Source organism: Prinia subflava, chromosome 11, assembly GCF_021018805.1.
Source record: "Prinia subflava isolate CZ2003 ecotype Zambia chromosome 11, Cam_Psub_1.2, whole genome shotgun sequence".
Taxonomy (NCBI): domain Eukaryota; kingdom Metazoa; phylum Chordata; class Aves; order Passeriformes; family Cisticolidae; genus Prinia; species Prinia subflava.
In genome coordinates this window covers 1,203,236-1,228,276 of record NC_086257.1, presented here as the reverse complement: position 1 = coordinate 1,228,276, position 25,041 = coordinate 1,203,236, and the positions used below count along the sequence as shown (strand labels likewise).

The window sequence follows — 25,041 nt, the reverse complement described above, 5'->3', positions numbered from 1 at the left end:
AGTTTAGTGAAATCTTCAGGAACCACCACACATGGACAAGCACTGAGGTACTGGACAAGGTATCTAAGGAATGTTTTCTTTTACTAGATTGCAGCTGACATTTCCATTAAAATGCATGAGGTTACCATGATTTGCTTCACCTGATGTGATGGAACTTGTTTAAAGTAGCACAAAAATGTCACATTGTCCCTGTGGGCTAGAGGAGATAGCCTGCAGTGACTTCCTCCTCCAGAATGGCAGCTCTAGTGATGCCCTGATATTTATGGCACATACATTTTTAATGCCCAGCACAAACAGCTCCAGCATTTGTCAACTCATTTGACCTGCAGCTTTTCAAAGAAAATACAAAAAGGCATGCTGCAGAACAAGAGGCAGCAATGTGTACCATGCCTTGCCATCAACACCTGCCCAGTCAGAACAGAAACAGGATATAAGAGCCATGGTCATCTCTATCTGGCTGTTCTTAGCCAAGATTTTCTGCTGAAGTCTCCTTGTGCATCCAGAAGTGCTCATCTCGTGCCTCCAGCTCCTCCCTGCTCAAAAACTCAGATTGATGCTTGTGGGACATCACTGCTGTTCAGCAGCCCCCAGAGTTTCATCATCCAAATCCTGACACATCTGAACCTCGACTGGGGTGAGTTCGGGAGCTCCTTCACTTCTCATTTCCCCACATGAACAATTCAGCACCTCTAGCCCAAGTTAGCTCTGAAACACAACTGGTACAAACACCTGCAGTAAAGAGGCCTGGCAGGTTTGGGGCTGCACATGATTTACACCACAGTTAACCCCACTGTCTGAGCAGTGAATACAGGAATGTTTGTGTGGTTTGGTTTTACCCTGGCCAGCAACCAGGTTCACCCACTTCCCCCCACCCCCATTCTAGGAAAAGCTGAGCTTTCTCTGAAGAGAAAATAAGCTCACAAGCACTTGGAGTTCATCTTTCACCAATGATTACACACATTTGGTGTTACTGCACATTTCCCAAATGTGTGTGTGCATTTGTGTGTTTTTATACACCCCAGATGACCTTAGGTGCCTAGTTTTGGTTCAGAACAAAGATGGTTCCTTCAAAATTGTGATATTCATTACTTAGCTGCAGTTTGCATGCATACAGTCATGGTTTTCCCCTGCCACTTACATAGGCTAGGTATGCATCAGCCAGGCACAGAATGGTCACAGGTGTCTCTACTTGCTTAAATACAAAAATGGCCTGGTTCACACAGCTTTTCTGCTTAGCCAGCATTAATTATATAATCGAAACGAATGAGCTGCTTTCCACTTTGTGTTACACAGAAAATTCAGTGCATCCGAAGCTGAAGGACAGATTTAGACATCCAGCCCCCAGCACATCCCACTCTGCTCCTGCCTGATGCAGGTAAACTTGTCACCACCTGAACAGACTCTGACGAAACCCAAGCACTGATGCTTAAACAGAAAAGGAAAAAACACACGAGAAACACCTTCCTGAAAATAACACCTCCTGTCCATTGCCATACAAAACAAAGAGTGGCCTGAGCTTAGGTCTCCAGCTAGGATATCCCTCGTGCCGGCTTTGCACTCCGTGATGGCCTTGGGCAGGCAGTGCCGAACTTCTCTGTCCCAGCCTGTCTAACCCGCACACGGATTAGCACAGCGCGAACACTTGGAGGATGAAAAGCAGCGCTCAGCAGCAGCGGGGCTGCCGAGGAGCGAGGCACCCCGGCCTTGCCCGGAGCACCGGGAGTGTGCCGGTGCCCGCTGGGCCACCCGGGACACGCCGGGCACACATCCAGCTGCGCATCCATAAAAATGGATGGAACCGGGCATCCCGCGCCTCTGAGCGGCTCCAGCTCACGCCGGGCCTCTCCGCGAGGAAAACCTCAGCACCCCCAAAGCCAAAGGGCTTTCCGTGGCGAGACCAGCGAGGAAGCGGGAGCAGGAGGGGAGCTATCCCGGACACGTACAGGGAGGCGAGCGTGCGGCTCCGCGCCGGCAGCGCCGATTGAAGCGGGGGACGCGTCTCGCGTTTCCTCGGGCGGTAAAAATATGACATGCATTAGCGAGGAGAATAAAAGCAGGGAAACAAAGGAGCGGGAGCGAACACCTGTCGCTCTCCTCGGGGACGAGCCCTAATGCTTTTATTTGCCTCAGTCTACTGGGGGAACTGCAGCTGCCAACTGTCATCAGCATCAAGTTACCCGCACAAAGCTGCCCGGCTCTTTCAGCCAGGGAGGCGGACGGCTGCGGCGCGCCGGGGCCGCCACCGAGCGCTCCGGGCCCAGCTGCCCGTGGCCACCGGGCAGGCGACAGCCCCCGGGGCTGGGGATGCGCTGCAGCAGCCGTGGTGCCCGCACAGCCCTGCGGCACGGCCACAACCAGCGCGTCCTCCCGGGCTGGCACCCGCACCCCGTGACAGCCGTCCCGCCCGGGATGGGGGCAGGACAAGACCGGCTCCGTGGCCAGCCGTGCCTGCTTCGCCCCACGGCTACCCGGCCACGGCTCAGACCGACTCTTTCACGCCCAGGGCGCTGCTGAGGCCCGGCTTTCCCCGCCGGCAGCTGGCCGGCCCCACTGTACCCTCCTGTTCCGGAACACCCCGGCGGCACACACGGCATTCCGGGGCTGTGGGCCCGTGCGAGCCGCCGGCGGGGCCAGCGCCGCTCCCGGTGCCGCTCCCGGGCCCGGGCCGGCCCCGCCGGCCCCGCCCCGCCGCAGACAAAGCGCGCGGCCGCCATTGGCCCGTTCGGCCGACGCTGGGCGCTGCCCGCGCGGCGCGGCCAATGGGATCACTGACATGCAAATCGCGGGCTATAAAGCGCGGCGCGGGCGGCCCCGGCGCGCAGCGGAGGCAGCGGCGCGGCTATGGCGCCGGGCAGGGAGCGCCCGCCGCGGGCCGAGGGCTGCGCCGAGCCCCGCGCCGACCGGAGGGTGAGCGGCGGGGGCCGCGGCGGGCGGGGCGGGGCCGGGCCGGGGCTGACGGGGGCTGATGGGGGCTGATGCTACTGTTGTCCCCGCAGACGAAGAAGCCGCTAGTGGAGAAGAAGCGCCGGGCGCGCATCAACGAGAGCCTGCGGGAGCTGCGGCTGTTGCTGGCCGACGGCGAGGTGAGCGGCGGGGCGGGGCTCCGGCGGGGCCCGGCGGGGCCCGGGGCCGCGCTGACGGCCGCGGTGCCCCGGGTCAGTTTCAGGCGAAGCTGGAGAACGCGGAGGTGCTGGAGCGGACGGTGCGGCGGGTGCGGGCCGTGCTGGAGCGCCGCGCCCGCGGTGAGTGCCGGCCCGGGGGGCGGCGGGGGGCGCCCGGCCCGGCCCGCGCCTCACCCGCGCCCCTCTCTGTCCGCCGCGGCGCAGGGGGCGGGCGGCGGCTCCTCGAGGCCAGCGAGCGCTTCGCCGCCGGGTACATCCAGTGCATGCACGAGGTGCACACCTTCGTCTCCAGCTGCCCCGGCATTGACGCCACCACGGCCGCCGAGCTGCTCAACCACCTGCTGGAGTCCATGCCCCTCAGCGAGGGCGGCTGCCCGGACTCGGTCACGGACGCTTCGGGGGAGCCCGCGCTCGGGCCCTGGCCCGCCGCCCCAGCGCTGGCCCTGGCGCCCGGAGCCCGCCCCGGCCCGGCGCCGCCCGGCCCGGCGCTCTCGCCCTGCCCCAGCGAAGAGACCTGCTCCGACTCGGACGAGGCCGAGCCGGGCCAGACCTGCACGGACGGACTGGACGCGTCCCAGACGCAGGGCCTGCCCTCGCCCGGCTCGCCCAAATCCATGTGGAGACCCTGGTAACAGCGAGGGGAGTCAGCGCAGACCCTGCGGGGAGCGCGGGGTGCCCCGCACACGCGTGTGTGCCGAGTGTGTCTGTGTGAGTGAGTGTCAGTGTGTCTGTCTCTGTGTGTGTGTGTGTGTGTGCGGCTGGCAGCGCTGGGACCGGGGGCTCGGGCACTCTGACGCTGTCACACCCTGACAGCCTAATGGCCAACGCGTTAACATTTCATCCCTGTGTGTGTGCGTGTGTGGCATTTTGTAACTCTAGGGGTTGTTTTACGGGAGGATGGGGGGGAGGAGGGAGTCGGTTTGTAGTAGCAAAGCTTTCTGGTGGAGACAGCAGTTATTTTATAACCCTGCCTTTCTTCCTAGCCCTTAGCGGCCCCAACACCACTACCTTTTAAGAAAAAGCCCTTGTTCATTTTGAGTCACGATAGTTAATTCCAGAAGGAGCTCGAGCTGAGTCTGCATGCATGGTTTTAAGCGTTCTAGTGATAGCACAGACCCCTGAAAGGTGTCAGTGGTGGTAGCAGTCTAAAGTCTCACCTTTAGGGAAGTGAGAGAAAACTAGAAGCCTGGTGGAATTAGATAAGCATTTTAAAAGAAGTTGGTGGCAGGGTGCCTTTTAGAAATGAGTGTCTTTATGCACATTTTGCTTTTAGCACATTTGAGTTTATTGTGACTTTATGTATATTAGGGTGTCAAATGTTTTTTTATTTTTAATCTTTAATAAAAAAGCCTGAATTCACAATGTGGCATCTATTGTTTAATGTGATGCGCTTCTGACGCGTTTAAGAACATTAAAAATACAGCTTCCTCATTTTGGCTCATAACACCAGTATGTGTATATCATGGAAACAATGCTGCTAATTAACACTTAATCCCTGTATTAAGCATTGTTAATTGTTGGAATTCAAATACTTCTTTTGTTTAATTCTAGTTGACACTTAAGTTTATTGCATGGCAAGGTCATAGTGGCTTAGTTGGTCTTAGGCCACAGAGTTTGGGGCTCGTTGTTCTGCATGCCAGTCTCAAACCTCCCCTACTCGATCTGAAGGCATTGCTCACACATGCACAGCCCTGACTGCAGAAGTGCCAGGCAAATCCTGTCCTGGGGCATAGCTTCACAGGGGAGTGGTTTGCACTTTGGGTTTTTTTTTTTTGTGGTGGTGGTGGAGAGCAACAAAAAAAGACTCAATTGAACAGAGTGTGCAGTGGATTTGGAAAGTGTTCTTTAATGTTTTTGAGGGGTGGGAGATCAGCGTTTTTATCCATGAGGTTTGACCCTTCCCTGTTCCTGCTTTGGGGATGTGCCAAGTTAGTTATGGTGTGATACAATACCTTTCAGAGAGCTGTCATTGTAAAGAGGAAAAAAGGGATTGTAAAGTGTCTTAATACATGGAAGTTCCCAAACATAGAACAAGCACCCCAAGGACCAAGGGACTAGACATGTACCTTTGTTAACAAGCCCACAGAATAATAACAGTAGGAACTGAAGCGCTGGCAAGGCCTTTCCTTTGTAATTTTTTTTTTTTACCTGAGGTGAGTGTTCTTGTTCAAAGGTGTCTATCAGAGTGTTTGGTCCTTCTCATCCCCTGTTGTGCTACATTTCCTTTGAACTGGAGGAGAGGAGCAAAAACCAGCTGAGCAACAAGGGGAGGTGAGAGCCTCTGTCGTGACCTTTCTGCTTTAGGGAGGGACGTTGGGGTTTGAAGTGTAAATGAAGCCTGGGACACTTGCACTAAAACTAATGCCCCACACACCCGATGACCTCTTGGACCAAGGCTGCACCTCTCTAGCCCAAGTCCAGGTTTATTTATATCAATTTCCCTCAGGTCTCACATCTTGTTTGAAATGTCACTCTCCCCTCTTAGCTCAGAGCTCCCTGTAACCCCAAGGGCAGTTCATACATCACCCCTCACCCCGTGTTGTGACCCTGCACATCTGAGGGCTGGAAAAGGCCCCTGAGAGGGAGTTGGAGCCACGGCCCAGCCTGTGGCTCACAGAAGCTCTCAGACCCTGCCTGAGCTCGTTGGCTTCAGCAGTGACATCAAGGGCTGATGCTGGCCCTGGGCAACCTCTCCACTGCTGCAGGAACACCAGAGGCAGCTTAGCTTTGCTTCATCTGATGAAAGATGCTTGTGTTAGGGCTCTCTAATGCTCCTGTGAAAGCAAGTGCAAATCCTGACACTTTGGTGACAGAAACAGAGCCCAGAGTCAACATGGAAGTGCCAGCTTTGGTTCAGCAGGGATTGGGGCAGCTCAAAGCAAAGTCACCCTGCTCAGCAGCACTGCAGCTGTGGTGCTCGACTTTCCCTCTGCTGGCCTTGGAGAACGGAAGCTAAAGCTGGTCTTCCCAGGTTCCTGTTCCTTTTCCCATTCCTGCTTGTGCTGCTGCCTGTCCCACAGCCAGGGGAACCTTCCCGGGCTGGACAGGCACATCCATTCTCCCTCTGCAGGAAAAGCAGCAGCGGGGCTGTGAGGCTGCCTGGACAGCTGCTCTCCCAAAGCTGGAGTGGTTGAGAAGAGCAGAGGGATCACAACTCTTTTCCCCGTGCTGTACTGGCTGAAAAGAAAAGTCAGGTCAGAGCAGTACTATGAGCAGTTTTTCAGTAGTGTCAAGAACATTTTAGAAATGTGTTAGCAATACGGCCTTTTTTTTTTTTTTTTTTTTAGTCCACTAATTAGGTTCACAGAAAGTTGACAGCCTCTGAGTAGGTGTTGCTGGATTTGTCCATTTGCATTTCTGTACCTCACTGCACAGGTGTCAAATCCAACACTTGCTTGACAAAGGCAGGACAAGGTGAGCATTTTGGGGGTGGGACTGGCCAAGGGGCTGTGTGGAGAAGGAAGGTTTCCAACAGCTCTGATGAAAAACTAGGGAAGCTTTTCAAGTCCTTCTTTATAGAAACTGCCTTTATTCTTTTCCATTCCAAGTAATACAAATACAAACAGATCATCTGATCTAACAGGACTCCTCGTTTGATATGCAGGTGGAGAATAATAGAAAGGGCTCATTTTCCCCTCTCTTTGCATGTCAGTCACTCACACCTGTTACAGGAGAAAAACGCTCCTTGTTAGACCAGCTCAGCTGGGAGGACTTGGAGTTCAAACCTCTTCCCAACCTCTTGGCAACATGTACCAGGTCTTTTATCAGAGCCTCTGGCCAGGAGGCAAGATCAAGCTTTTAAATCACACCAATCAACTTACATCTTCTTTCATCTCCCACCAGCAGGTATCCTGCAGCTCTCTGCAGAGTCCCTCTCCAAATAAATGTTTCAGTCTCTATTCCAATTAAAACGACAGAAGAATAAAACCAGCCCAGGCCTCAGCAGCAGGTGTAGGGGGTGCAAACATCATGTAGGAAATCTCTGCTAAGCAGGCATTTGGTTCCTGTCTGTAACACAGCTTACATTTCTTACCATCCAGGATGCTGCTGTTAGCAGAATGGTACCCAAATGTCACAAAAAAGGGAGGATTTCTTCCTATGAGAAGTGCTGGAGTGAGTGTTGGTTAATCCTGGCACCCAGAGCTCCACCACATTACAGTAAACTCTCACAGATAACAACCCCACATCCCCAAGGGCCATCCACTCCTGGCAGCTCCTGCTGCTGGAGCCCAGTTTCAGGATCTCACAGTTTTTGGGCCCATGTCCAAGCACAGCTCTGCACACACTCTCACAGCAGCAGCTCTCCAGTCCTGCCTGCTCCTCCACCCTGCAGACACACAGGTTTTACCGATCCCCTGTTCAGCTGCTTTTGTCCCAGACTTTTGTCTGAGCCCCTTGCTCTCTGGAGATGAAAACCACTGGGCTAAGCAGCACCTCTCCTGTCAGGTGTGCCCAGGCCATGGTCTGGGCTGTCCTTGCTTGAACCTGATACACACAGGTCAGCATGGATAGGACTGGGAGGGAACTTCATCCTGCTCCAGAGGAGCAGAACGGTTCCAAGGTCCTGCAGGAAGCATATGAGAAGGCAGGGATTCACACACAAATCCAGCTGTCTTAACCAGGAGTCTACCCTTCCTCTGCCTTCTAACAGATAATCTCTTTTTTTTCCTTTTTTTAAAATGAGATGCCTGGTTCCAAGTTGCATCCTCTAGCAAATTCCCAAGTCCACAGTTATCTAAATGGATAGTGTCTCTAAATTGTCCAATTTAGGCCTCTCAGGCTTTTGCATGACCTAAGCTAAAGGAAAAGCAAAGGGGAAAAGCAGTTTCTCTCCTTCCATGGGATTTTAGCTCCCCACACAACATTAGCATTTCATTATAGTTTTCAGCAAGTGAAATTCATTGCACTGCATTTTAAGGAGGTAAAAAATATCCAAGCTGATTCAGAAAACATTAAAACATGAAAATAAACCTCAGAGCATGAGGCATTAAGTTAATTTAGTTAAACAAGATGATTACTGAGGGTGATTTGATTAGTTATACTGCCTGTGTTGCATTACACATATGTTCTACATCTCACTTACCAGCTGAGGAAGTCATGGCTTCAAGAAGTCTTTTAATCCAACAAAGCAGAGCCTTAAGTGCCAGGACCTAGATAGTGGGTCCAGATTGCCTGAAATGAGACGGAAAAGGATTGAAGAAGAAGTAATGAATTTCCTTTCTTTTTATGTCAAGTGAGACAGAATATATTTCCAGAAGCAAATACAAGTTGCTTTGGTTACAAACAAAAACTACTTAGTAAAACAACAACATAGAGGTAATTATATTAACTAATCCCTTCTGTCCTTGGATCTCTTAAGTGTAAAATTAACTCAATTTGTGGTTTATAGTTTTTGCATTGGTCTCTGGCTAACGTATTAGTAGAAAGCAAGGAGTGTACTTTTCTTTGTATCTGAGGAAGCTCAGAGCCAAGGCATCTTCAAACATGCATTTACAGGCCGCTTCAGGAATTGCACCCTCAGCTGAACTCTGCAAAGCTCCTGCACCATTTAAGTACAACGCAGAGCAGCCTAGTTTAAAATCTTCACCAGAGAGGCACAGCTTAAAGCATCCTTCAAATGATGTGTCTGTGTCCTCTGAGAGGGAAGGGACATTCCTGGGCATCCCCCAGAGCCTGTGTGCCCACCCAGGAGCTCCTGAATGGCTTTCAGCTTCTCGTGGCCCCTGTGGAAGCCTGGCTGTGTTTTAGGCATTGCACCATCCATGACTGACATGCACACAAATAAAACTTCACACTTCCAATCTTCCTGTCCTGAAATAAGTTCACCAGAACCAGCCTGTGCCGAGCAAAGCCCCTATGAAACAAACCCCTTCCATTGTCACCATGCAAGAGGTTTTGTACTCAGTGTTCCACCTATTGAGAAAGGGGGAAGCCCAGAAGAGACACATCAGCCCCACCAAACCCTTCCAGCAGTGGGGACAGGTTGTTCACAGCACCCACAGTCTCACCGAGAACTGAATCCCACAAGCTGAATTTGCCTCCTTAGGGCCTGCAAATGTCATTGATGATTACAACCAGCCTTGGAGGCCTCATTACTCATGGCTGACCCCAATGCTGGTAATATTTACCTACACACTTCCACTTTCCAAAACAACGTGCTCAGATTCCTTTCCTGCTCAACAGATTCTCAGCAGATCCCTGCACAGTTCTACACAAGACTACTTTATACACATAACCCTGTCCAGATTATCTCTATTGTCCACAGGAACAGATCAGCAGGGCAGAAAAGGAGTGTAATTGAATCCCCCCCATCCAGGCAGAGGGAGCACACAGCTTTTTACCAAAATCTGGGATTCTGGAGCAGATCTCCACCGAGGAGCTGCTGCTCCCCAAGCAGCTACAAGCCTCCCACTCATTAATCCCTCAACTGAACCAGCATTTCTTATGAAGACAACACATGCACTCAGGGAAGCTCAAGACTCCTCAGGAGTACCTCTGTACTCCTTAGGGTACCTCTGTAGAGTGTCCAGGATATAATTTTGTTTCTTAGCAAGCTTTAAATAAAGTGACAGAATTTGGAAAGCTCCCGAATGCACTCGGTCTCGAAGAGAAAGTTTTGAGACCCAAAGGGCACAAGCAGTCCCACATCACACCTGGTGGAGATGCTTTGGAGTGGCTGCCTAGAACAGAGGCTGGACAAGATTCAGAGAATAAAGTGGGTGTTTATTAAAGGCCTTCAATAGATGCACCTTGGGCACTCAGAGCCTCCGAGAGGCTGCACCCAAGGTGGACGATGGTCACGAGTTTTTCAGACAATTCTAAGTTTGGTCCATTTCCATATCAGGGATTAATGCTCCAATTAAAGATTCGGGTAATGAAGTCATTTACTCCAAGTTTGGCCCCCAGTTCACTTTTGTTTACATCTCTTGGGGCCTGAGACAGTGAGGAGTCCCTGCATTTCAGGCCCAGAGGAATTGTTGTATCTGAATAAAACAGGAGAACAGTAGCTGACAGGCTGTGGAGTTATGCACTAAAGCAGGACAGGATTTAAAATATAAAAGATAAATCCTAAGGCATCAGTGGTCCTGGCACCCCCAGCTGCACTGGTACCACGCAGTGACCACGATGGATGAGGAGCAGGGGGACAACCCTGCACTTTCAGCTGCTGCAGGAAGCAGGAAAAATGATTCATATCCTTTCAGGCAGCGCAGAGCCAGAGCTCCTACAAAACTCCAGGGGCAAAGCAAAGCACAATGCAAAACCCCAAGTCCCTAATGCTGCTCTATGCTTACTCAGGACTCAGTTCCCAGCCCTGTTCCTTCCCAGAAGCACCACCCCTGTATTGCTGAAATTACAACCTACTCCCCAAACCCCTTTAAAAAGAAAAGCAAACAAAAAACACCAACCAGATTCTTACCTGTCAGCTTTTTGCTAGAAGGATTGGCTGCATTTCCAGGGAGGACACACAGCAATATGTACCTGCTTGCTTTAACACCTTGGGATTTAGTTGTGTTTTTAAAAGATGCAACAAAAACATTATGCTGATGTGCAAGTTGTTATAATGACAGCCAAGAACAGTTTGCTCTTGTTTGTTCTATCAAGAGCTATACAAAGAAGGGAGAAGTATTATCTCAGGGTTTCTTGGGGGGAAAGGCAATAAAACCAGAATTTACCTACAAATTCCAGGTGTCTTTTGTGGGTTAATCCAGTCACACTAATTTAAAGCTGTTAACAATCAGTCATTTCAGAGCATAGAGAGGCAAGAGGCAAAGGAAGAAGGGAAGGGGACCAAAGAACTCCTCTTTAGGCTATGGGGGAGAATGAATCTGTAAGGCCAGAGCATCTGCTGACCTCTCAGAACTGTCAAATCTTCCCTAAAATCAAGGCTCTTGCTTCCAGCCACTGCTTTGAATCAAGCCAAATTTTCTTGCACTTTAATTTGTATCATATATGAAATTCAAGTAAGTACATTCAAAACAAGCAGAACATTCTCAGTTTTCCAGCACGGAGTCTGCTGCCAGACACTCCTCCCTCCATTCAGGCAGTGTGAATTCGGCTCCAGAATTACATTCATGCAGAACTGGTCACTTGTCTCTCACGGCAGAGTTTAGTGGCCAACTGGCCAATTCAGCTGAAAATTCCTCCTCAAGTTTTACATTCTCAAGTCTCCTATGACTCAAATAGGATGAGACTCAGGTACTGGGTGGATCACTAAGGTCTTAAGAGAAGAGCAAGTGTTGGCGGGTGAATGACAGATGCATAAACTCTACCTGTTCCCTTTGGTCACCCAAACAGATTTGTTAAGTCCCACCCAGCACTGAACACTTTGGGGAAAGGGTTCTTCTTGGTCAGTCTAGCAATGACCACTGTGACTCAGCCACATACATGCATTTAAAATTAATAGATGCAAATGACACGGGCCAGATGGAAAATCAAACATGCAAACAAACATAATCCGTGTCATACAAAATAAGTAGATCAGGAACTAAAAAAGTTACAGGTATTCAAGCATTCTTTGGTTTGGTTGTGGTTTTTTTGTTCCCAAACAGAATGCTTCCATTCCTACTGCCTGCCCTGGGAAAAGGGATTCCTGCAGTGCTGGCAACACCATGGGAATTCTCAGGTATTACCTCTCTCCTTGAACACATTAGAGTCCATGCCATGCCCATTTAGATCTTGTGGACACAAAGAGGTGGATTCTTTGGTGTGGCAGTCCTTCTGTCACTTGTCCAGTGCAGCATCTGCAGTCACTGGGCACAGTCACCTGTGACTCACAGCTCCTTGCCATGAGGACACAGCAGTGGCTGCCCAAGCAGGAAGGGATTCAGCTGTGGATCCCAGTTTGTCGCACCACTGTAAGTTTGTAAGAAAGCCTCCACTGAGTGTGCTGTCTTCATCTTTCCTTCATTTCTTGTTGGTGAGAAACCAAACCTGCTGCTCACACTGCATCCCCCTAGAAATGTAGCAGAATCCTGCAGTGTAATGGGGAGATTTGGCTTTCTGGCCCAAATTCAAAGATTTTGACCTCTGGTCCTTTTTGGTGCTGAAACACATGAGCCTTCAACCTGGCTGCATCTCCTGTTAGAACCTCAGTAATGGGCAGGGAAATGGGGGCTGGAGAAGAGGGAGAGCCCACCTGGAGCTCGGGGTTTTCTGCAGTGCCTGTAACCATAGCATCAGAGCAGCACCACATCAAACACACACCTCCCAAAGAGGAAGGGCTCCACTTCCTCTGTCCTTCCCCTGGAACAAAAGTATCGTTTTATACATGTTTTGTACTTACTGGTTTTGTTTTTAGAAAACATCTGATATTAAGGAACTGTTCGGACAATGATATTTTAGACATTTTTCTGAATAAAGCTACAAAGAGATTCAAGCAGCTCAGTTACTTATCTGGGGTTTGGTTTTCAAAGAACCCAAAATCACAAGTGCCTGGACACACAATTTTGCTTTGACTCATGCTGCCTTGGAGTTCAGATCAGTATTGATCTGACACAGCCCTTCATGGGGTTGGGTTCTGCAGTTGTAGCTTCTTTTGCTAAAAGCTCTGAACATCACTTCTCTCTGTCCTTCTCAAATTTTTTTCTGGTTTTTTTTTTTTTTTTTTTTTTTTTTTTTTTTTTTTTTTTTTTTTTTGTCTGGACATGGGGCAATTCCAGCCTTCCCTGTTTTGACACCTTTCTCGTTTGTTATGGTCACAGATTATAGATGCACAAAGATTTAGCCCTGTGTCTTTCGTTTCTGCTTGCATTTTAACAACTCCCCACTTCCATTCAATTAAACTGTTTCTAAAGGTCCTAACATCCTCACAAGCTTCAAGAGAAATTCATCTTTGTTTCTCTGTCAAATTCTCTGACAAGAAACCCTTGTATGTCATCCAAAGAAAGAAAAATCGTGTTTTGCTGTTGATAAAACTATTTTTAAAAAGGTAGAGTTATGCAGTTTCAAAGAGGCAGTGCCCTTTGGATCTGTGCTATTATCCTCTTCCTCCAATTCTTCCATGAGAGTCACAAACCAGAGTGCAACAACCCAAATGTTCCCAAGAGCAGCAAGCTGTCACCTTCTATATATAGCGCAGGTGTCACAGCTCAACCCCAGCTTTATCTAACAGCCTTAGCAGTACAGAAACAATGCTTGGAAGGCTGGGGATACATTTAATTGCAGCAATTTACTCATGGTAAGTTTTGGCAACCAGCTTCATGTCACCACGGTGTGTGTTGATAAAATCTGCAGAATCTGAGGAAGGCTCCTGCATCCACACTCCTGGTAGCACCCCTGCAGAACAAACGGTACAGATTCCTCTCCTCTCAACTGAAAGACAGATCTTACATCTGAAAGTTTCACAACTTTTCTTCAGAAATGCTTGGAGAAGTGAGTTGGACTGTCTGAATTCTCGAGATGACAAACGCCACCTCCATTTCTAGACCCTTCTCAATCCAGATCAGGACCAGTGCTGCACTTCCCCTGATTTACTGGCAGCTCATTCAGCCAGGCAGGATTTATGTGCCCAAGAACCTCCCCTGCAAGGCTGCAGCTGCTCCCCTCAGAAGGCACCACAGGCACTGCTCCACAACTTCTTGAGCCCTTGGGCCCTTTGATCCTGTCAAATCCACCCAGAAAGACTCAACCTGCAAAGCCACCCTGGCAGTGTAATGAGTGTCCCCATAAACTCCCCAGGGCCATGAACACTAAACGAGGTGGTAAAGGCAGTCATATATCACTTCATCAAACTAATTCTGTCAGTAAGTGAAACCTGTAAAACCATTTACAGTATGCAGTCTGCTTAAATTCACTGCTCATGTAATGCAAAGTAATTATTACTAAACTAACATGAAATTCACTGCCTGACTATATCCAAAGCTTTAGAAACCTTTATGGAAAAGGGTTTAGTAACCATTTTTTTGTATACTAAAAAACAATGGAAGCTGAAGACAATGGAAGAATTTCCTAGTTCTTTACACGATGTGGGAATCCTTCAGTATTGCCTCGTGGCTTTGGCAGTTAAAAAAATTCAGCACAATTCTAAAATAAATATATTTGTCTCTAAAAGAGAGGGAGGCAAAAGAACTTCACGGCAAGCAGGAGCAGAGGTTTCGCTGCCCTCGGGGATGTGGGGTTGAGGGGAGGCAGGCATCTCCCCCGAGCCCAGCTCTGAACAGAGGCTCTGCTCCCACCGCCCCTCCCGCCCGCCCGGAGCAGCTGGGACCCAGCCCGCCCCTTCAGCGGCCGGCAGCAGCTCCTCAGAACACAGAGAACGAGGAGGCTTGGAGAGACAGCTGCGCACAGACCCTGGAAATAACCCGCCACGGCCGCATTCCTGCCATCGTGGCTGCTGCCCGCGGTGTGTCCCGCCCTGTGCTTTGGAGAGGCACAAACTGCAGAACGGGAGATGCTGGGCTCGGCCCGGGCTGCGACGGAGTCTGCACAGCAGAGCCCCGGAGCTGCGCTTGTTTCTGAGCCCTCCCCGCTGCTGCACATCCTCCTCCAGCCAGAGCCATCCCAGGTCATGCCTGGGTTTTCCATGCCCTGAGGCAGACATGGTTTTTTGGGGTTTGGTTGGTTGGTCTTTTTCAACTCCATTATTTCCTGGAGATTCTTTTTTTTTTTTTTAAGTAAATTGAAACCTCATTTAGCCTAAACAGGAAGAGAAACGACACTATTAGATAGCTATTACATTGAACAATGAAAAACACAAAATGGTTCACTTACATACCATTTGATACTGAAATACTCTGGTTGGTATAGTAGATTACATGTGTTCTCTCACTGCAAGAGAAAAATAACATGATTTTGTTTCCTAGAATTCTCTAGTGCTGCAGAAACAAACCTCGTATTTTAGGACTCTAGAAGAAACAGCACCTCTGCATTGCAGGTACTGCTCAGCACAAAGTTGATACTCTGCAATTTAATTAACCATTTTCAGCAGAAAACCCTGGGTTTAACCAAATTTAGAAACACAACTGAACCACAAAAGAATTGTTCTCCAAAATATGTGAGGACAGATCTGCCAGTATTCAAAACTGAGACTGAAGGTTAAAGGAGGTGAGAGAAGTTTATTAACACAAGAACAAAGAAAGTCCTGAGCCTAATTTATGTGTCAGCCTCAGTCTTTACATGCTCCCAACAAAACTGCGAACACTTAAACGCCGGAGAGAGGACGTCAGGAGGAACAAAAGTGACAGCAAACAGAATGGACAGATGGCCCAGATTAAATCATTGGTGTAAATCCTGTGTATCACTCACCTGGGAGCTTGAAAGAATCGGGCCCATCCTGCCAGATACCACAACCCCAAACTGCTCCAGCCCCAGTGCTCCTCCAAAGCAAAGCAGGGTGAGCACAGCCCTCCCACCCAACCCTTCTGCTGCTTCCCACAGCCACGCAAATTAGAGTACAGCCAATTAGAGAAGGACACCTGCTGAATTCATCCAGCACCCTGTACAAAAAGGCCACAGATTTCCAAGGGAGTCAGCTCAACAGAAGGGAAAGCAGTAGACCTTACATCAGACAAGCAATAGTCAGGTTTTTTTAAAAAGGAAAAGCATAGCCATTAAGTTCTTGGACAGAAGTAGAATTTTTGAAGCAGGCAGTGCAACAGCAACACAAGCAGTTTACTTTTAGACCACTGTAACAATTTAAAGAGAGCAGTAAATTCACTATATCCTGTTTTACTACAGACTGAGGAGTGAGAAGTACACCTCGACAAATCCTGGAATACCAGGAAATTTGAATCCACCCCTGTATTTGTCTCTGAAACAAATGAAAAAAAAATGAAGTGCAAAGCAGTACATCCCTCTAGGGCTGAGGGTGTAGTGGCTGCCCCACCAAACCTTTCACCCCAGTGCAGCAGGTGCTCATTTCCCTTTCCTGCTACACAGACAGCATTGTCCCACCCCTGGGCATCCCTCAGCCATGCCACAGCACCCGCCTTAGGACATGGGGCCTCTAACAACGTGTCCTTCAGCAAAAAAAATTTTCTAAGGGAGTGGCAAGTGTTCTCATACTCTGTATCATCCACCGAGGTTAAACACTTCACGTGCTGCCACAGCAGCTTCTGTCTACAGCTACAGAGCCAGAAATCCCAGGGAATGAAACCTCACCACACACACACTGCTGCTGCACAGCAGCCTGGGGGAGCTCATGTTTTATCAGCACATACCCAGAGAAATACCCATGATTAAGAGATCAGCTGCCTCGGTTTCTACCCAGTCTTATGTTGCTTTTCCGCTTGGAAAGCCTGGGGAAGTTTGGGTGAGTTTTTTGTTTGTTTGGTATTTTGTTTCAGTGAAGCAGAGACAAAGCTGTTGCACACCTTGTGCACCACCCCTAAAAATAAGTTCCTTTTCCACAGCCTGAGAAAAAGGAGTTTCTGAGCTTTTCATTACCTTGTTCAACATACTGAATAAATGTCTTAAGCTCCTAAGCACTTGTGATCAATTAAACAGTGGAATTTCTGGAAGTTACACCTACAAGCCTTATCCTCCTTCAAGTCATCTGTTTGTTACTTTGCCAGAAACATGCAACACATTTCACCATGTTCTTTTTTTGGGTCAAAGGCTTATCAATGCCTTGGGTTCTTGCCATCCTTAGAAACAAAATAACCATCAAGGATCCTAATTCTCAGTAAGGACAGCATCTTCTTTCACCTCTAAATTCATGACAGCTGTTAAGTGGACTAAAACCTGATGCTTTCAGCAGTCTGTTTCCTTTTTCCAAACAGAGCTTATGTTTACATTTACTGCCGCTGTGCCAACAGCTTTTCAGTATGAATTTTGCCATCATCTTATTTGAAATTCAAGCCACAGAGCTTTCACTTCACATCAAATAATGCCATGACAAACTCAACAGCCCAAATATACAAGCAAACTGAATAAAGACCAACGGGTGGAAATGCTGCCAAAGATAATCCCAGGACACCAGTGACATCTAGGGGCTGCTGACGTGGGACAAACTCGGACAAAGGCTCCTCCCTACAGCTCTGCAGTGCCAGCCCGTGGCTCTGGGTGCTGACAGGAGATACCTCACCAAGGAGGAGTACAGGAAGACCTGAAGCCACACATAACTCATACTCTTACTACATTCACAATTGAAAAAAAATAATCAAAAGCAGAAATTCGTGTGGAACATTACCTGGCAGTTTATCCCACCAGCAGCACCTCAGTGCTCCCAAGGCTCTCGTTATCAGACCTTGCATCCAAATCCAGCGGCTCTGGAGGGGCACAGGGACCCCGTTTGGGTGGGCGACGCTCAGGTCTGGAGTTCTGTCGAAGCTCCATCACCACATCTCTGCTCTGCACACTTACCTGAAGGGCTGCTAGGACAGAAATGTTTGCAGACAGACAAACTGCCCACAAATTTAGGGTTCATTCAGAAGACTGCAAAGGGGCTTGGGTGATGTGTTCAACAAGCATGTTTTAAAATGCAGGTCTTGGCAATTAAGTGCACACTCCCACCATTGTGCCCTCGGGTGTGAATGTGACTCACCTGTGTGCTGCACTGTTCTGTGGTACCCAAACACCTCGACTGTGCAGCCTACAGAAGTATCTGGGTCCTTTATGACCAAATCAGGGCTTGTACTAGCTTGCTCTATTCAAAAAATTCCACAAACATTCAAAACACAGCCATGGAAAAAACCAGTTAATGAGGGTGTCATAACCTGAGTCCCTCGTGGACAGGGGGAGTCCAAGCCCTGAGCTCCAGCACTGCTCCCCTCACAGAGAATTAAACACCAACAGGGGAGCACTCCGGCTTGGAAAGTTTTATCAATCTTCAGACACCACCTCACACCTCGACAGAAGACTGAAAATCACTGCACAGAGCAAATCCCAGGGGGGTAACTGGAATTCTCTGTCCCTAAGCCACCCTGTAAAAAAGCTCAGGCTGACACTGGACAAAGCCAAAAGCACAATCAAGGTGTCTTCTGGCAGATCTAACTGCACAGAGCCCGGCTGCACGTGCTCTGCCAGGAAACCTGCACATGATTTCAGAACAGCTCCTCAGCATAAAGACTGAGCCTTTCATGTGACCACTAAATGTAGAGGTCAGAAAAACTGGCAGCAATTTAACCCCAGGACAGGAAGCCAGAGTTTGAAATACCAGTTCACATACCATCAGTAAAGCACATATTCTGAATTCTTGCTTGGAGTAGAAGCCCCAAGGAACAAAAAGGCAACTAAAAATATATTTGTTTTATTTACCAGTTTTCTAAAAAGCAAAGTCATAAAAATTAGTCACAAGTGGCAAAACCAAAATATATTGCACAGTGTACAGAAAACATTGTTGACATGTTGACAAAGTGTCATCACAAATAAATCATCTTACAACAGTTTGGAAAAATTACAGCTTCAGAATCTTATCTATAAATGGAGGCATGTAGATTTAAAGTTACAGGAAAATATTTTAATACCACCCTGTAAATGCAAACACTTTAAGGATGCAAGATTAAGTCCATAAGTAAGCACATCCACAAAATGCTCTAAATGTACTTTTCTCTTCCTTCCACTAAGTTATGGTTACAAGATGGTCATCGAAAAAAAAAAATAAAAGAAATGAGGACAAATAAAAAAAGACATGGTAGGGAAAAAAAAGCATGCTAAAGCAAAGAAGTTCAAAGTGGTTGAGAAGTCTTTGAAAATTATTTGTATAACTATGATGCACTCCTTTTATATAAAGCTTTTATTTTTCTCAAACCCTGGTCCATGTTTGTGTCTCCATGTAAAAATGAAATACATTTCATATGTTGCTATAGCTGCACTGTTCCATTTATGATTAAAACATTTAATACAGTGGACGTGAACACCAACACTGGAAAATTTCTCATTCACTTTGTATTTACAAATATTTACGTTTGACCTTGCTCAGCTGTTAAAGACAGGAATCAGATCTTGCTGGGTAGTGCTTCACATTACACTTAAGATACTTATTTATTTTTTAAGATTGTGATTCTGCTTGTTTCCCAAGTTGACACACTTTGCTACCTGCAGAACCTGTCTCCAGTGCAAATTTTCCAATTAATAACTAATTACTTGAAACAAGTTATTTCTTCCGCTAAGTGAATACCAGTCGCTTTCGCATGTTTTGGTGTCAGATCTAACTTCACATCCTCTCTGTATACAAAGAGAAACCTTTGTATAGAATGAAAATAACCTTGAATTTCAGTGAATAGAAATGTTATCCTCATAAAAAAGGAAATGCTTCCCATGAAACATATTTTAAGACAAATGTATCAAGGTTAATTGAATTAACTTTCGTCATTTTTCACCCCAAGACTTACAGCTGACATCTAGCAATACAGCAACTAAATGCCCTTTAACTAACCAACATATTAAAAGTTGCTCTCTCGTGTTCTCTTCCCACATCCTACAGACATAAATAGCACAAGAACATAAAGTACACATATTCAAGTCAATACAGTCTCAGAGGCATTAAAATGAAATCTTCAACAGCAAAGGATTCCAGCCACACTAAATCTGAGATTGTGTAAATCAAACAGAGTGAGTCAACACTATTCTCAAAATCACTTCTTTTTTATAAGAACTATCTTCAAATGACTAGACACATCTAATCCTTCCTTGCCACATACAAATTTGATGTTTGTTTAGCCACATTGGAAAAACTGATGGCCAACCTCCTGACAGAATAAGTCAGAAATAAAGGTTAAAGTTACCCCAAGCTCTGTCTAACAGCCACTGGAGCATGGCCAGTCATCCTCTGTGGTCTGAAGGTTTTAAAATCTTTAAGCACAAGGATTTCTTGAGTATACATTCTCAGAAATTATGCTTCAAGGTATTAAACAGTTCCCAGTTTTGCAGTGTCCATTTCAATAAAAGGCTACAAAGTTGTCAGCACTCCTCTATAATTACACATCAAAGTGAACTTTAACCCCAGACCATCTTACAAAATTAGCTCAACATCCCTCTTAGACAAAAAAATGTTCCTACATTCAAAACTGGAGGAGACAAACAAAGAGGATGGGATCAACTGGTATGAGAAGGGCAATGTGACTTGATTTCCTGGAAGGTTATTTCTTCTACTGTGCTGGACCACTTCAAATATTTAGAACAATGCTAAAGAGCCACTAAGCAAAATTGCTCAACAATTTATAATGCTGAATCATCACCAAAAGGAGATTTGAAGAACCGTACGTATGTGAGGAGATTTTCAGCACTTCTTAACCCACTCTACAAAAAACAGTAGGCATCAATGAAAGTTTCTGTAGTTCATAAAGAAATATTTGAGGCATGTAAGTGCAAAATGAGTCTTTTAAAGAAAAGCTATACCATCTTCAACAATGTCCTTACTGGGAAGAGATTGCCACCATTTAAGAAGAGATTCATTCACAAATGACTCTTCTAGAGCAAGAAAAACACATTTGCTTATATGAATTGGATTCATCCTGCTGGATAAAAGATTAAAACCTTTTTGGATCCTTCACTGTCGTTTTGAAACAATTTTCAAAACAACAGGCTCAAAGGCTATGTTTGTTCTTCACTGACTTGATTCAGGGAAACCAAGTTGTTTTCTCCACTATCTTCAATCATTTCATTAAGGTCCATTTCATGGATTTCCTCATCATATGATGTATAAAAATTGCTCTGTATATTGTCCTCACAAAAAATACATTCCTAAAAAGAAAAAAAAAAAAAATAGGAGCACTCATAAGTAAAATTAAATAAAAAGCTTTTCCAAGCATCAGTCCAGCTGCATGCAATCCTTGATTCCAAGAGAACCTTCCCACCTGTGCCACAGCTACCAGATATATTTTACTCTTTCCACACACCACAATTTCATTCAAAAGTGCAGTAAATCAATGAAAGTAGTTGAGAACTCCACTGGACACAGTTGTGCCACAGATCACAAGCTGGGTGCTTGCAGGATCAGTGCTGCTGTAACATTAAACCACAATTGGGATTCCACTGCAATTCCTTCACACTGACTTTGAAACACTCATGTGCAAATAGAGCCTCTGTGTTTGACAGCTTTTGTGCAAAACCCACAAATGACAGAAAGCTTTGGGAAAAGAAAACGCAATCAGGTATTTGTGTGTGAATAAATAAAATAAATAGCTAATAAAATTGCATGGATGCTTTGTTTTGTTGGGTTTTTTCTTTTTTTTCCTTTCAAGACATTAAACTGCTTAGAGGAATCATGATCTGCAGTTAGAAGTCTGATAGAAAAAAGGATCAGTACATTCATTTTGTACTCTGAAATCAATGGGCATCCATTTCTGCACATAAAATAGATTTTTATGTAGTGAAGTTTCTGTTGTGTCACTAAAGCATTTCAAACAGAGACGTGGAAATTCAAAAAGAGGAAGGAAATTTCTTATACTGTATTCATGAGTACTTTTATTTCCTCCATTGAAGAGAAGATTTATGCTAAATTGAATCAAGCTAGAAACCACTGCATGAAAGTTTGAATTTCTTTCTTTTCATATGCCTAATTGACCAAATTTCATAGCAACAGGAAAGGAAGAGTCTAACATAGGCAGCTAATAATTTAAGCACTATTATACATGCAGAAGTAATTAACTCATTAAACTTACAGAATTAGCAACTGTTTTTGGCAGTCCACCTTGCTGGATCCATGGATGAACTTCAATAAGCTCTCTTTTTTGTTCTTCTGTAAATTTTGGCTGTAGTTTCTGCATTTGCTTTAATTTCTGCTTATCTTCTTTTAAAACTGTTTCCAAATCCCTAAAATAAAATGTTAGAAATTGAGCTTCAGCAGTTTCTGGGCTTCATGCCTATGGGAGGTTACACAGTCAAATACTAACATTTTTAAAGACTATTTTTGTTCTAGAACGTTACGCTTAGAAATCTTATATTGGAAGAAAATGAAATGTGATTACTCCAGCTGCTCTCTGCATTTGCAGACATCTCTGCTGGCTCAGTGTCTTTTCAAATCCCATCAGTGGGAACAGTTTTCTCAGAGCCATTCAGGCAGCACCACCAGTGAAACCAGCAGAACTGCAGCTTCCCTCTGCTGCTGCTGCAGTTCCTGCAGCTTCCCTCTGCTGCTGCTGCAGTTCCAAGCTCCCCTCCAGTGGGAGGACAACCCAAAGTAGACACTCAGTGCACAGGAGATGAAGCAGGAGCAGTAAGATGTGGTTAAGAAAATCACCAAGAATGAACTAAACTTTAGAAAACAGCTCTATTTCAGCAGCCAAAATTCTCTCCAAATGCCCCACGTCCATTCAGGAACTAACAAAAACCCATCCCACAGCAACATTTACCATCTGTATCCCTCCATAAAAGACAACAATGGAAAGCAAGTTCCAAGAAACCCAAAATAATTTCTGTTTCTTACAGGGTACCTAAGAACAGGTTGGATTTGCACTTCACTTCTTGGGCCTCACACTCTGACAATGAGCTTCACTCTTCTTACCAAAATATCCTGCTCTTTGGCAGGCTTTGCTGCTTTCAAGGGCTACCGGAATTCCCACCTATGGCTGTCAACACTTCAGACTACAAAAATCAGAAATGTCAACGTATTTTTAAAACTAGGAAAAAAAAAAAGAGCTGAAGTTCTTACAACGTATTCTTTACTTTCCCCATCATGCCTGTGCATTTTGAAATCTTTCAAAGGCTTGTCTCTACTGAAACCTTCTATTCTTCTCAAAACACCATTCACTGCTCCCAAGAAATATAAACAAATAGGCTGAAAAAAATAATCCACAGACTTGTCACCCCTTCTCCTACATCTGCTCTTTGCTTCTGAAGTAGTGAATCTTTTAATTTTTGAAGAAAGTTTATTTTATTAGAAGTCATATGATTTTTATCTTCTACTTCCTTGTCCTAATTTATGAAGAATGAACATATGGAAATTAACAACTCAGAAAAAAAAATCCACAATTCCAAGAGCAGCATTCCACTGGATGTGGCATCTCAAGGCCAACAGGAGATCTTCGAGGCCAGACCATGCCTAGATCTAAGCTCATTCACCAGGGATTTCTGGGGAAGTAGTTACAAATCACTAACCATGGAACAGCTTCCAAAAAATACACACAGTTCATTTCAACTCAGGAAATTGACCTAAAAATACAGGCAAACCTAATTAAACCATTTTTCCTTCTTGAGAAGTTTTGGTGTAGTATACAAAACACATAAAAGAAGCAAGAATTTTCCTTGACACTGAGCTAAACATTACAACCAGCTTATATCTGCTGAGACAGAGATTCCTATACATCTTCTCTCCTGTACATTCTCCTTCCCCTCAATACAGAAGTGTGGAGGGCTGTGCCAGTGGAATTACCGTGAGGGGATCTGGTAAGTCATCATCACTGTGTCGTCTGTGTTGGCCATCAGCAGCCAGATGGGATCCTGAAGCACATACTTGATGAAGTGCTCACTTTCTTCTATTTCTGTCTTCATTTTGGTTTTATGGTGATTCTCTGAGGAATCAATGCTCCCAAAGTATTTGCTGGTGTGACTAGTTTCACTGCTACCTGTAAACAGAGGTTTAACATTTCATTATAAATTGTCCAATACATGGATTATCTGAATGTTTTTGAGTGTAGAGAAGATTAAAGAGAACTGAATGTATACATACAACCACTATTCTACTACTTCTTTTTAAACAGAGGAAACTTCCACCCTTGAGTAATTGCATTAATCTTTTAAAAACTCAAATTCTTAAGTCTCCATTAATTTCAACAGCATAACTAGCTCACTTTAATTCAAAAGTTTTAAATGAACATGAAGGAATATGGTCTTTTTATTATTCCTTTATACCCACATAATATCTTAATGCCTGTTCTACACACACTTAGAAAAGGTTCTATTCTGCAAATCAAGCACAATAGAAAAACATTTGTGTAACACAATAAGAAAGAAATCAAGAATAAGCTATGCAAGCAGGAGTAAAGACAAGGCTTTTCACGTGCTGTTCGTGGTGTCTGCAACACCTCCCACTCCTCTGCAATGCCAGGAGGGTTCTGGCTGCCTGAGTTACCTGTTCTGCTCCCTGACATGCCACAGCCATTGGAGCCAGAGCCCAGGGACTCGGCCGCTGCAGACACCCCGCTCCCTGAGGAGGCTGAGCCAGTGCCTGAACACGCATCCTCCTGCAGCAGAATGTCCAGCAGGACACTGGACATGGACAGCTCATCGCTGTTTTGAGCATCCATTGGAGATTCAGCCTAGTGATAAGGAGAAAAAACAAAATTAAATAACCCAAACACTAAAAATCAAAGCTATTTATTACTAAATGTAATAGCTTTGTTACTTTAACAAATTCTCAGAAATTATGCTTCAAGGTAATAACCAGTTCCCAGTTTTGCAGTGTCCATTTCAATAAAAGGCTACAAAGTTGTCAGCACTCCTCTATAATTACACATCAACGTGAACTTTAATCCCAGACCATCTTACAAAATTAGCTCAACTTCCCTCTTAGACAAAAAATGTTCCTACATTCAAAACTGGAGGAGACAAACAAAGAGGATGGGATCAATTGGTATGAGAAGGGCATGTGAGACAGGCTTTATCTATGAATACATTTATTACTAAATGTAACAGCTGTATTACTAATCATGTAAATGATTAGTAATAAATCCATTTCACTTCATCTTCTAATGTTTACATAATTATTCAAAGACAGTCACCAATAAGATGTGCCAAGGGATATTGAAGTAGACTGACAGGCAGGCAGGGGTCTTTCAGTAAGACCAACTGAATCTCTCTTCAAAAAATTAATAATATAGTTTCATAAGAAGTAAGAAATCTATTTCATATTCACTTTTGACAGCACCTACTTGTCCTGGACAAGTCAGATTTTGCCCAAGCCATTCACAACATACTAGCAATTGCTCCTACTATAATCTGCCTCAAAGGATTTGCATCAACATCCCTCACTGTTCCATCTCCTTGAGATGAGAAGGAGGAGTAGCATTGAGAGCAGTAAGAAAATGTTCCCAGGTGCTTC

General features: G+C 45.8%; 2 protein-coding genes across 14 annotated transcripts in view; one reads left to right on the top strand and one right to left on the bottom strand.

Moving 5' to 3' along the window:
* Window positions 1-2,750: 2,750 nt before the first annotated feature.
* Window positions 2,751-3,903, top strand: LOC134555938 (transcription cofactor HES-6-like). 2 transcript variants are annotated; one of them, XM_063408034.1, is made up of 4 exons: window positions 2,752-2,907; window positions 2,997-3,083; window positions 3,161-3,242; window positions 3,327-3,903. In XM_063408034.1, the coding sequence occupies exons 1-4, from the start codon at window positions 2,842-2,844 to the stop codon at window positions 3,752-3,754; spliced, it is 663 nt and encodes a 220-aa protein (XP_063264104.1). In that variant the 5' UTR covers window positions 2,752-2,841; the 3' UTR covers window positions 3,755-3,903. The 2 variants fall into 2 exon arrangements, with proteins under 2 accessions (XP_063264103.1, XP_063264104.1); XM_063408033.1 differs by having other exon boundaries at window positions 2,751-2,907; window positions 3,161-3,903.
* Window positions 3,904-14,715: 10,812 nt separating this feature from the next.
* Window positions 14,716-25,041, bottom strand: part of PER2 (period circadian regulator 2) — a 49,593-nt gene continuing 39,267 nt past the window's right edge. For 11 of the 12 annotated variants that reach the window (XM_063408024.1, XM_063408026.1, XM_063408022.1 and 8 more), the window contains 4 exons: window positions 24,073-24,259; window positions 23,374-23,566; window positions 21,665-21,815; window positions 18,294-20,744 (listed from right to left, as the gene is read on the bottom strand). In XM_063408024.1, the coding sequence (XP_063264094.1) occupies window positions 20,595-20,744; window positions 21,665-21,815; window positions 23,374-23,566; window positions 24,073-24,259 (681 nt within the window). In that variant the 3' untranslated portion in view covers window positions 18,294-20,594. Of the gene's footprint in view, window positions 20,745-21,664; window positions 21,816-23,373; window positions 23,567-24,072; window positions 24,260-25,041 lie in introns of all 12 variants that reach the window. The other variant, XM_063408019.1, reaches the window with a different exon arrangement.

What these genes read in the sequence shown, in the direction of transcription:
- LOC134555938 (XM_063408033.1), top strand. Translation starts at nt 2,842, where the DNA reads ATGGCGCCGGGCAGGGAGCGCCCGCCGCGGGCCGAGGGCTGCGCCGAG. An exon ending in AGCCCCGCGCCGACCGGAGG is followed by an intron (nt 2,908 to 2,996) that starts GTGAGCGGCGGG and finishes TTGTCCCCGCAG; the next exon opens with ACGAAGAAGCCGCTAGTGGA. An exon ending in TGTTGCTGGCCGACGGCGAG is followed by an intron (nt 3,084 to 3,160) that starts GTGAGCGGCGGG and finishes GCCCCGGGTCAG; the next exon opens with TTTCAGGCGAAGCTGGAGAA.